General features: G+C 42.1%; 2 protein-coding genes across 2 annotated transcripts in view; one reads left to right on the top strand and one right to left on the bottom strand.

The window, feature by feature from the left end:
- Window positions 1-50: 50 nt before the first annotated feature.
- On the bottom strand, window positions 51-4,371 carry akr7a3 (aldo-keto reductase family 7, member A3 (aflatoxin aldehyde reductase)). The gene is made up of 7 exons (XM_084464110.1): window positions 3,883-4,371; window positions 2,684-2,871; window positions 1,684-1,788; window positions 1,441-1,537; window positions 761-860; window positions 544-673; window positions 51-303 (listed from the first exon to the last, which is right to left on the bottom strand). The coding sequence occupies exons 1-7, from the start codon at window positions 4,163-4,165 to the stop codon at window positions 142-144; spliced, it is 1,065 nt and encodes a 354-aa protein (XP_084320236.1). The 5' UTR covers window positions 4,166-4,371; the 3' UTR covers window positions 51-141.
- A 4,603-nt stretch (window positions 4,372-8,974) lies between these two features.
- Window positions 8,975-12,133, top strand: part of megf6b (multiple EGF-like-domains 6b) — a gene marked incomplete at both ends in the record, with an annotated part of 59,917 nt that continues 56,758 nt past the window's right edge. The window contains 3 exons of the mRNA XM_084463915.1: window positions 8,975-9,063; window positions 10,151-10,285; window positions 11,527-11,636. Of these exons, the coding sequence (XP_084320041.1) occupies window positions 8,975-9,063; window positions 10,151-10,285; window positions 11,527-11,636 (334 nt within the window). The remainder of the gene's footprint in view (window positions 9,064-10,150; window positions 10,286-11,526; window positions 11,637-12,133) is intronic.

Genomic DNA, 12,133 nt, shown 5'->3' with positions numbered 1-12,133 from the left:
TCTTTGTTTCTTATTCAATTAACACTGACCAACATTTGTCCATACAAATGTAATGTAATCCAATTTTTATTTAGTTTAGTGCCTAAGCTGTGAAATTAGAAGTAGATTTGTTATCTGAGAAATATACTAAGGTCATTATTTTTAACGAAAGTAATTCGGACACTCATGGGCCACAAGGTCCCATGCTTTCTTAAAAGCTTCCACCACTCTCTCATCCAGAGGGCCTTCTTCTGATGCAGACAGGTTTTGCTGTAACTGCTCCATGCTTGACATGCCAATGATGACTCCATCGCCTAGATCACCCTGAATGGACAACGGTCAAAGAAAAACCAAAGATCACACCACAACCCCACCCTTGAGTGGAATTCAAGCCATTTTATTGGATCAATACTGCCGGCCTGAAATATGAGTTGCAATCTATAACGCGGGTGTAATTGTATATTCTGGTGAAAGACATGCCACGTTAAACGATCAAAAGCTACTCGATCACACAAGCCTTGAACCACAGTGATGGTAGCTATCATGATTATAGGGACAAGTTACCTTGATCTGGGAGTGGTGGTACATCCACCGTATAGCAGCGGATGTCATGGTGGGTTTCTCTGAGCCATAAGCTGTTTCCAATGCTTGACTAACCACACCGATTGCCTGGAAATGACTCTCCTTCCAGTACCTGAGGCAAGAAAAGTTGGGTAAGCTTAACATTCTCACTGTAACAAGCCAGACTTTGAGTGAATGTGATACATTGCTGTATTCCAACCTGTTCCTATAAGCTGATGCCCACTCATTGCCAAAGAATCGTCCTTCGGGTTGGGAAGCATCTTTGTCCTCGTAGTGATATTTTCCAGTAAGTAAGCCCCCTGGTGGACAGGAGTGATTAAGACAATCAACTTGTTAAAGGTGCTGCAGGCAAGATTTGAGAGAAAATCTTGCACTTTACCAAAACACCACAAAAAATTCAGAGAAAATATACCCTGATAGGTCAGAAATACACACAGGCACACCAGAGCAGATATTTCACAGAGCATCTGAATAATAGCTGAAGGATGTCTATTGCAATTCTGACAAGTTAAACTTGAAAATTGCTCTTCATTCTTACCTCATTGAGCTATCAAACAAACTGCAAAAAATCTGCTTTGGCCCCAGGAATCTCACAAACAAGATGTAAAATGATAATCTGAAGTGTGATTCCAAACTAGCTGAAAATAGGGTTTAAATATCTAAAATTTCAATTGGACTTTGAAAAAATACATACTGAATACCCAAGTTAATCTGAGTGGGAAGTATGCATTATACCTGAAAAATAAACGATTGCTAATTTACCCAAAATATGCACCCACAAGTAGAAATTTAGGAATGCTCAAACTGTTTGTCATTAGTCTTGAAATAAGCATTATTCACCATCACCACTAGAGGGCTCAACTGCACAGTAAACAGTACCTGCTAATGGGTTATAGGCATAGAATCTGAGGCCATTGGACCGCAGACAAGGAAGCAGCTCCGTCTCGACCTGTCTTGTTGTTGCATTGTACATTCCCTAATGACATAGGCATTGTTCAGAAAGCATCAATACAATTATTTTTTTCATCAACCTTTTTGCTAGAAGCTAATTAACATGTCAATTAAAAGCACTTTCATTAAAGTGAAAAGGATGCAGCTGGACATTTCCTAGAGCATTATTACCTGATAGACAGTGGGAACAAGCCAGTTGTTATGTCTGCAGATGCACACAATTTCAGCCACTTCCCACGAAGCATAGTTTGAAAGGCCAAGCTCCTTGAATTTACCCTAAAAGTAGTATAAAAAGAAATCAATAAGAACTTTAGATTTGACAGTTGTTTGACACAGTTGTTCCCAAACTTTTTTCGGCTAAGGCACAAGAAGGGTCCCAGCCATTTAACACCAACTTATCGCAAAATGTCACACCCAGTAAGCAGTAACAAAGGTAACACATTGCATGTGTCAAAATGACTTGCACATAGCGTAATGAATCAATAATACTAACAATGATAAACAAAAGTATTTTTTCATGCACTTGCTCTAACCTAGGCCTACGTTATGAATAGGTATTAAGTACCACAACATTTCACAACACAACTTGTCTTGCCTCAAGGCACACTGTTTGGAAACCCCTGATCTATACTAAAATTTTACACATGAAAACGTTGTTTTTGGTCTTGGATCCAATCCTCATTGTCCCCAGTCTACCTAGCGGCCTTGAGATCAAAATGTGTAAGTATATCCTGGTCTCTGGGTCCAAAATTGATCCCATCGTACACAGCAGAGCACAAATGTCATATTTTACCTCCATGTTTGAAGTCGAGCCTTGAGCAAAACACTGACATGTACACAGATCTTTCCCCAAAGACACACAACGGACCCTCCGAAAAAAAAATAAAAAAATCCAAAAGCCACTTTTTCTAACCTTACCAACCATTTATTTTTGTATGGCAGGCAGGATATATTTTGGTGTTCCTGTCTGAGCACATGCTCAATAAATGTAATCTTCCTTGGACTCTCACTGTTTTTGAATGTTCATTTACAAATTCAGTTTTGGTTTATTTCCAACCCAAAGTATAGTTATAATTGCTTCAGCCTAACCTGACAAAAGATTCCCTTGGTTCATTATTAGCCAGACTGCACTGGAGTTTGACTGATGGAGCGGTTTGGTTTGCAGTTGTACCTCCTTGTGGAGTTGGTCACAGGCTCTCAGTGTATCCTGGATGGGGTTCTGGTGGTCTGGGGCGTGGAGGTAGAAGAGGTCCACGGAGTCTGTGTTGAGTCTCTTCAGGGAGGTTTCCAGCTGGTCACGCAAGCACTCCGGCTTCAGCGTTTTCCCACCCCAGGGGTTTGCCTTGGTGGCCAAGCTTACTAACAGAGATTCAAATCACAAAATATGTATGCACTATTAATCAGAGCCGTGTATCTACCCCGAGTACAAACTTGAAGCTTAAAAGAGTCACTTTTCTCTCTCTTTCACAATAGCAGTTAATATGTGACCAGTTCATCCTTGACCAAAGTACAGGATCCTTTCAATTCTAAAGGGCATTGTTAACTTACTGCAACCCACCATGTAATACTTATGTAGAACTACCTGGGTAGAAGTCAGGGCTCTCAAGTCTCACGCATTGGGCGTGAGACACACGCAATTCAACCCATGCACACGCCACACTTAGTATTTCTCATGCAGAGAAATTACCAGGATAGCGCCCACCAATTTGCACCGCTATTTAACCATTATTGTTTTATAGGGACAAACATTAACAAATTTCTCCTACAGGGGAATGATAAAGTTGTATCTATTGAACAGAAAGAAACACTTGGTCATACTTTACACACTTTACCACAGCATTGGCCTACTGAATGCCACAGATATATTTTAAGCATTGGACTGAATGCCACATAAATATATAATTATTGCACGTTTGCAACGTTTAAAAGTTCAGGGAAAAGTATATGCCTCTACTGGTGTTGCTTAAGCCAATAGCCTTTTGAGGAAGTGTTGTTTCTGAATATTAGAGTTAAGGGCCAATAATGCTTACTATCATACATTAGTCAACATGTCTGTGGACACATTTGTATGCAGTCACATGTTAATATACCCCCCCGCCGACAAAATCTCACTCTGAACTCAGTTCAAAACTTGAGAGCCCTGTAGTAGTGAATACAAACTACATATACAAACGTTTCTGTTATTTGTACGCCTCGTCGTGTGTGTGTTTGGTACCAACAGTGACAGTGGGGCCGTGCACACAGCCATTGAAATCAATGAATTGTCTTACTTCTACGGTAAATTATTGATTATGAACATAACTACACAGAAATAAACCAGATGTGTGTTAAACTGACACAACAAACAAGCCATCCGAACAAGGTACCCACCTGTTTTAGCGAGATTCATCCCCCCAAGGATTGTTTCTGCCTGGCCATCTGTGTACATGTAGGCTGTGTCTATTTCTTTATGGCCATGCGAAATGAAACATTTCACCATTTCCAAACTCTTATCTGCGTCTGCTCGCCCTCCAAATGCCATGGTTCCAAGTAAGGTTACTGGTCGTTTCATTTGAGAAGACATGTTTCGGCGAGTTACGAGTGTTGGTAGTTGTATGAATATGTTTTTAACAATTGTTCTTGTACAGTACCTCGGTAAATTGTGCAGCCCCATTCGCACTATGCACTGTGACGTGAGTGCCGTAAAGTAGACACGTGTCGAAGACGCAGGTCACGCTGTCACTGGTTGATATTAGAGAATGTGGTAAAATTACGTACTAGATTAGAAGCACACGGCAACTGATTTTGATATTAAAAACAACTCCCACGAATCTTCCTGAAAACCTACAACGCCGAGTTCTAAAACACAGTTTGAACATCTGGTCAAAAGGGTCCTTTTAAACGAATGTGTCAATGTTTACCTAGGTTGTTTCGTTGCGTCACTGTGAATGAAAATGTTGTAATCCCTACAACTACATAACGGTTGCAAAGCAAGCCACCAGATGCAACCATTATGTAGTTGTAAGGATGGACGGGCTCTGAAGCCACAATGTTGTTATCGTGTGCCTCATTTGGGGTGATTATCTCCTCCTACACTGTTGCAGGTATAGAAATGTAGTCCATTGTAAATAATTGCACTTATATATATATTTATAATATTATAATATTATTTAACATGGAAAGTGAATGTGGCAAAAACGGTAAAATCAACCACGTCAAACACCTGAGAGTGGTCAAATTGAACTAGCATATGTAGACCGGAAGTACGGGGGTCACCAAGAAGCTTTGTCCTGCAATGACAATATTAAAAGGGTGCAAATACTTGAGAAAAATGGGCCTGTAGGCTACTTCATGCAACTGTTCTCGCCACAAAAGAAACACGTCAGGGGAGGGTCAGAGCATTTAGAGGTGAATCCCACTCAAATATATTCTTCCTGAAACTGACGACATTTTGGTGTTTCTGGATGCACTTTCTTTTTCACGGATTCTCCTAGCTTTCAGAATTGAAACTTGCTCAGGGTGAGAATTAAATGATAGTTAGCTTTTTTTTTTACTTTTTACTATCTTCTGAGTTCCTCCTGCAGTAATCCTAGGAGTGCGCGTACCCACATTTGAGAACCACTGTTCTAAGACACATACACTCAGCGATGTATGTATGTATTTATGTGGGGCATTAAAACCAAATTATTAAAAACCATGTTTGTCTGTCTCTCTTACTCTGTCTGTCTTTCTCTCTTTCTCCAAAGCTCTCTTTCTCTTTTCTTTTTTCAGAGGCAGAAAACAAACAAGGGTGCTGAACCTGCTGTTGAAAAATATACAGTTAATTATGTAATGTGTGTTTGTGTTTGACCTCCAATCAACCTGGACAAATTACGCACACACCCACACAAATGCATACACACACCAGACACACACATACACACACAACATAATCACTCAGTCTGTAAAGTCCTCCGTGTTAGGTGTTTGGAGAGCATGGCTTTGATCAAACAGCTCTATCATAACAAACTATGTTGTCTGTTCCTCTTGTCTGGCTGAAGATCCATAGCTCAGAGTAGAGGAGATTATAGGGGAGAGAAGAGAGGATGAAGGAGGGGGAGGAGTAGAGGTGAAGTGAAGAGAAAACGAGTAAGGTGAGAATATAAGCAAGAAGAAGCATTATAAATGCATATATACATGTATGACCTATTACGCCAAGGGTTATTCAAGAGATTGATTTTACACTAACACACTAATGACATGACACACTGCAGGCAATAAACATTCACTCAGAGAGAAACGGTACATAAATAATGCAGTAATTGTATCTACTTCACAAACTTATTCACAGACAACAGCAATACATAACACACACTCACTTACAAGCACAGACATGCACACACAGTTACCACCTAACCATCACTCAAATCCAAGATATCTGCAACATTAACGCAAGCCTTTTTTTTTTTTAGTTCAGTGTCACACTGGCTAGTGCAGATATTTTTTGTGTGGGAAATCCAAGGTCGATTCCCACCTCTTGTACATGTTATGTTACAAATAAATCATTATTAAGACATGGTAAAGTTAAGGTGTTAGGTTAGAGATGGTTACATTTAGGGTTTGGGTTAGGCTTAGGGTTAGTTCGGGGTATCATTTTAGGGTTAGTGTTAGGTTAGAGATTGTAAGTGTAGCATTGCCAATGCTACACCACCTAGGTGGCTCTTTTTCTGGGTTCCTCCAGAACAAGGACACAGGGTGGTGATGTTCGAAACCGGTTTATTGTAGAGTTTGAAGACAATGGTACAGGAAGATGCTGATCCATGCGGCCATGTAGCCGCAACCAGCCCCAGAGTCCAATCAGTCTTACCTGGGCCAAACCTGAAATAATTTGAGTCTAAGAGAGACGAAAAGGTGCCCCCCTTCCTGGCTGTGGTTTTCCAGAGAAGAAAGGCTCAGGAGGAGAAGAAGGCTCAGGAGGAGAAGAAGGCTCAGGAGGAGAAAAAAGTACAGGAGGAGAAGAAGGCTCAGAAGGTGAAGAAAGCTCAGGAGGAGAAGGCTCTGGAAGAGAAGAATGAGAAGAAGGTTCAGGAGGTGAAGAAGGTTCAGGAGGTGAAGAAGGCTCAGGGGGAGAAGAAGGCTCAGGGGGAGAAGAAGGCTCAGGAAGAGAAAAAAGTACAGGAGAAGAAGAAGGCTCAGAAGGTGAAGAAAGCTCAGGAGGAGAAGGCTCTGGAAGAGAAGAATGAGAAGAAGGTTCAGGAGGTGAAGAAGGCTCAGGAGGAGAAGAAGGCTCAGGAAGAAAAGAAGGCTCAGGAAGAGAAGGCTCAGGAGACGAAGAAGGCTCAGGAGGAGAAGAAGAAGGCTCAGGAGGAGAAGAAGAAGGCCCAGGAGAAGAAGAAGGCCATGGAGGAGAAGGCAGAAGAGATGGAAGATGGAACAACAGGAGAAGACGTCACTTAATCTTGAGCAGAGTTTGTCATCTCAGTGTTGTCTTTGCTCAAGACTCCTAGTGACATCATCGCCTCAGGGGAGTCTCTGCTCCAGACTCATCAGTGACGTCATCTCCTGAGCGGACTGTGATCTCCTCAGTGACGTTGGTTTCATGTTTTGGTTGTGAGGGGAAAATACCCAGTGATCTGTTTAGAAGGAATTATTAACATTGAAAAACTTGACTAATGTAACATATATGCAGCTAAGACCAGCCAATAAATAACCTGCTTGCAGGGTTTGCACAAGAGAAAACATAGGCGAGAGACTTTAACTATAGGTGTGTACTGAACTGCAAAATGTACCTATATTGATGTTAATGAAATACCTATGCCTGGGTGATATAAATGGCTGTGCTAATGCTGCAAAGAACAACCCTTCTAATAGACATGGAACACAGACAAGGACTGGCTGGTTCCTCACCTCCATGCAGAGAATGTTGTAGTCCTAGCATAGGAGGCTTGTCAGAAACAGACCATGTGATACCTGTTCTCTTCTCACACAGGCAGGTTGGCTTTCGGTTGGGTGCCTTTTGGTTTTGTACTTTAGTTTTGCTTGTGCCTTTTGGGTTAAGTCATGTTAAGCCCTTTGTTGTGTTTACATCCTACTACAATATCCCCACAGTAATATATCTCACACACTGATGGTACAGGTGACATTTTATATTCTTTTATAATTCTCATTATTATTTGTGTGTATTATTTCTAATACATATCTTGCTTTATCCTGTAGTCATGTGCGCGCTCTCTGAACTCACTGAGCCTGGTCGTAACAGTATTAAAGAGAGTAGCACCATCTACTGGCGACTTAATATTAATATACATATCTTACAATTTGTGTTCAATGCACATGACATGAAAGACTAAATTAATATTTTGCATCATCATCCGACCCTCTCGTCCATCCCTGCCCTCCCCCTCTACTCCGTGTGACAGCGACAGGTGCATCTCATCCATTGAGTATCACAAAGTATCACAGAGATCAGCAAGTCACCAAAATAATTAATCCGTTTGAAATCACGGTCATTTATTATTTATAAAGCAATGCCACCTTCCCTTCAGTCTAAAGAAAGCCTTAATCACCACCACTCTGCCAAGGAAGCAGAAGAAGCCCACACGATGGCGCCTTGAGGCACGGATAACAATCCTGAGAATTTAACAGGGTTGTTGGAATAGTCAATGAATGAGATGCATCCTTTGTTTTGGAAATGCAGCCCAAGGGTCATCCTCATCCACTGACCCTTGACCGCACGATCAGCTGTTTGACCAATGACAGCCCCCCGCCCCTTCTCTATAACCAAACGAGGTCATCTGCATTGACACTTTTCCTATCTACTCTTCAACTATTTTGTCCGGGTTTTTTTGTCAAAGTGAGCTTAAAATATTTGCATTTGACCTGAATAGCGTTTTGCCGATAATAAAAAGTCCTAAATGTACCCATAACAATAAAATGTGATAATATATCATTTTAAAATCGATGGTTGTAACGTTAAAAAATGACGGAACGAATAACCTGTTTGCAGGTCAAAAGAAAGCTGTTAACGGTAGGCCTATATGACAAGTGTGCGGAAAGTGTCTTTCTCCAATTTTGTTTTTCTTCCCCAAACTGGATAAGTGCATCATGGCATCCCATAACAGCCCATGCATCCTCCCTCCCCCATCCCCTATTACCAAGTCAATAGAAGCAGTAGCTACAACCTCTCTGCCTCTTCAAAAGTCGCACGCATGTCCGTTCAACATCTGCGCTAAACGCTGGTGAGCTGCGGTCGTGTCAGTGTCAAACCTCGCCGTGCCCGGGATACCATGGAAGAGTCGATGGAAGGTGCTGGTCCTATCTTCTAACAAGATCTGGGCTGCTACAACATGTCTTAATATAGCCTATTGAAGTCGGAAGATTTTTTGGTGGTTTTCTTTTTGGGGGGTCAAGTGTTTCTTGTTTTGACATAATTGATTGACCCTGGCCCAACAACGGTTTTAAACTTACTGTACTAACTGTAACTGTATTAAAAGAAGACGAAAAGATGGAGATACTTTTTGCATTATTTTTTATTTTTACTAACGAGGTTCTGGCGTCCCGGTATGGCATGGCCAATAACCTCCAACCATACATGTGAGTACCATTTACCAGTAGCCTATTCAGTGTGTAGCTCCACGACCTGTAAGAAAATACACGTTTCAGTGACGCTTTCGTCTCGTTGACATTTCCTTGCGGACATGACCGTCACTTTTTTCCTATTTAAAGTTGTGAGCCTGGATTAAAAAAAAAGCAATCCTGATTCTGTTTGTCTTAAAAAGCATGCATTAATTCATACGAATAGCCTATATATTTTTTGCGAGCAACCGATTCCGCGTAGCCTACTAAATGTTTCAAGAAGAAAGTGTTTATTGTACCAGCAGCTGCAGGTTCTTGTATTCTAAGGCAGAGAGGCAAGTGTTTACCGGGAGATCTTTCTAAAGGATGAGAGCCGCTGCAGAGATAGGCTACTCCACTTTTTTGTCCTTGGCGAGCTACCAAACGACTTCATGTAGATCGGATTGCACTTTAAAAGTGTATCGTGAGTAGTCTGCTATGCAGGGAACAGTAGGGGGACATCAGTAGCACCCCAGCCTGTCTGTTAAACCAGACAGTGCATTGTGCAAAGAATGGGGGGAATACTACCCTTGTTCTACTTGAGTTGAAAGAGTAATCCTATCCGTCTTCCATTAGTTTCATTTCACAGATGTGGACAAAGCAGTTCCTTCACTATATCCAGTGTCTTCTGTCAGACGTAGGCCTAGCTTTGAAAAATATAACATGTTCCAAAATATAAATCTGTATATTTTGGTATCAAAAACCTTATCTACAAATATAACATCTATCTTTCTGTTATAATCATTTATTTTACTAGTCATGTTTAAGAGGAATATAATAAGAAAAATAATTAGAATTGGGAAAGCACTACCTTCTACTTTGCATCTGATGTCAAAGAGTGAGGTAGGAAGAAATTGCCACTAAAAAAGTCCTTTACAAAACAGAGGAAAAGAGTCTTGCAGTCTGGTCTGACTATCGCAGACGAGGACACTTTGCTTAAAGCCTTGACATTCACCTTACGGCTTCATATTTCCCAAAACAGCCCGAAAAGTATTATGTAAAACATTTTTTCTGACATATGCTCAGTCTGTCACATTTTCTTCTGACACCTGTGTTGTGGTTCCAGGCCGAACGTGTGCGTGGAGAGGGAGGTGGCGATGGTAGCCCAGAGGCAGCCCTGCGTGCAGGCCTTCACACGTATGGTCAAGGTGTGGAAGCAAGGCTGCGTCGGACAGGCGTGGTGCATGGGCTATGAAAGACGGTGAGTCCCCACCCGGCCTCCTGCATTCGCAACGCTGTCTGTGAGTCCGCCTCCTAGACTCTACTGCTGTCAAAACTCCCCCTTTATGTTACAATTCCCTAGACTTACTTTACCCAGGTGGCCACACGTCTCTTCTTCCTACAAGTACAGGACGGCTGCCCAACATCAATAAAGGATATGAGTCAAAGTCTTTTTGGCTTTTATATTTTCCCTGTTCTGAAATCCCACACAAGTGACAAAATCAAACTCAACAGCTTACGGCCAGTAAGAAGGAACCTGAGGAGGTAGGTTCATCAGCCCTTCGTTTCTTTCCCCGGTCGCCTCATTATCTCCCTGTTGTACTTTGATCAAGGGGCTTTAAGGTCCTCGCACACAGTGTAAGTGCAAGGTGGAGTCCCATTTGGACTGCGGTTACAGGTTGTTCAGTGAAGGGGTGTTTCCAGGGCCCACAGAGCTTTGAAGCAGAGTGCCAGGGCAAGCACCACCGTGGACTGAAGGGGATATGTGTTTCTACCACTACCTCCCTCCCCCCTGCCCCCCCGACACACACACACACACACACACACACACACACACACACACACACACACACACACACACACACACACACACACACGCACGCACACGTTGGATGCCCTCCTCTTTCTCATGATCCTGCCTGCTTTCTCTGTGGTTCTCCAGTGTTTCTTAGTCCCACCGGGGCCTTTGAAGACATCCAAGGGCCACAATTAGTTATCCGAAGACAAACCTTTTTTTTCACAGGGGGTAATGATGGTGGAGAGGAGAGAGAGGGGTTCTAAAGTACAGGGATAGACGCTGGAGCGAGGACTAGCTTCCCCCGCCTCACACTTTGAAAGAGTGACTTAAAAGACTGGGAAAATGTTAAGCCGATTATTGTGCTGTTTGTTACCTCAAAAGGTCTGTGTGTGTATGTGTATTTTTATATAAATCGCTGTAATCGGGTAATTGCAACATAAAAGGCACCTGAAAATGTTTCAGAAAGTTAGTCGTAATCTATAAACAAACAGATGACCCAAGATTAGAGAGGCACACACATACACACACACACACACACACACACGTTAAGGTATTTCAAAGGCTCTCTTTTGCATCCAGTGAAATAAATCAAATTAAAGGTCTGAATTAATGTTCTACACGCACAAGCACATAGTATTTCATTCCATTCATTTTGTTTGATCAATTCTGTAACTGCCAAAACCGTGTTTGGTTTTCCTTTGCAGGACAGCATACTATACTGCCTTCAGACAAGTGTACAGACAGGACTATCAGACGGTTTACAAGTGTTGCCCTGGATGGTCACAACTCAACGGAGAAGCTGGTTGCCTGTATCGTAAGTAGTATTTTAAATTTAAAAATAAAAATAAAAATCTAGATCAAAACAAAAGAGGCACGTTTATGTTTCAGAGGAGTGAGGAGAAAAGTGTTGATATACGATTCGGCTGGTGCAACGATGAGTTTTCAAACATCCCCACCACTGGGGCACTGCTCCACATGGGGTGGTCTTTAAAGAAGGGTCAAGAGGTCACAAGGTGTTCGGTTCCACCAAACTCCCTGGCAGATGTTATCAGTCATCGCCATGCACTGCATCTGTCTTCCTAGTTTAAGAAAAAGACACAGAAAGAAAAAATCTCAAACGTCCCCACTGCTCAACCATCAGAATATTGAATTGAATAAGAAAAGACCAGGACAATCTGAGCTTACTTCAGCCCGATCCCCGCCCCCCCTCTCCCATCTGAGCCCCTCTCCCCTGTCTGCCATCAGACTTTAGATTATTCACTGGTCTGATTTCTGAGTGTAGCAGTAAACCCTGCCATCCACCCAGTGGCC

Source organism: Micromesistius poutassou, assembly GCF_964030765.1.
Source record: "Micromesistius poutassou genome assembly, chromosome: 2".
NCBI classification, from domain to species: Eukaryota; Metazoa; Chordata; class Actinopteri; order Gadiformes; family Gadidae; genus Micromesistius; species Micromesistius poutassou.
Note: the sequence above shows the minus strand (reverse complement) of the source record. Positions and strands in the feature narration are given on the sequence as shown.

What these genes read in the sequence shown, in the direction of transcription:
- akr7a3 (XM_084464110.1), bottom strand. Translation starts at nt 4,165, where the DNA reads ATGGGGCTGCACAATTTACCGAGGTACTGTACAAGAACAATTGTTAAA. An exon ending in TTGTTCCCACTGTCTATCAG is followed by an intron (nt 1,538 to 1,683) that starts GTAATAATGCTC and finishes CTATGTCATTAG; the next exon opens with GGAATGTACAATGCAACAAC. An exon ending in GCATCAGCTTATAGGAACAG is followed by an intron (nt 674 to 760) that starts GTTGGAATACAG and finishes TTCTTGCCTCAG; the next exon opens with GTACTGGAAGGAGAGTCATT.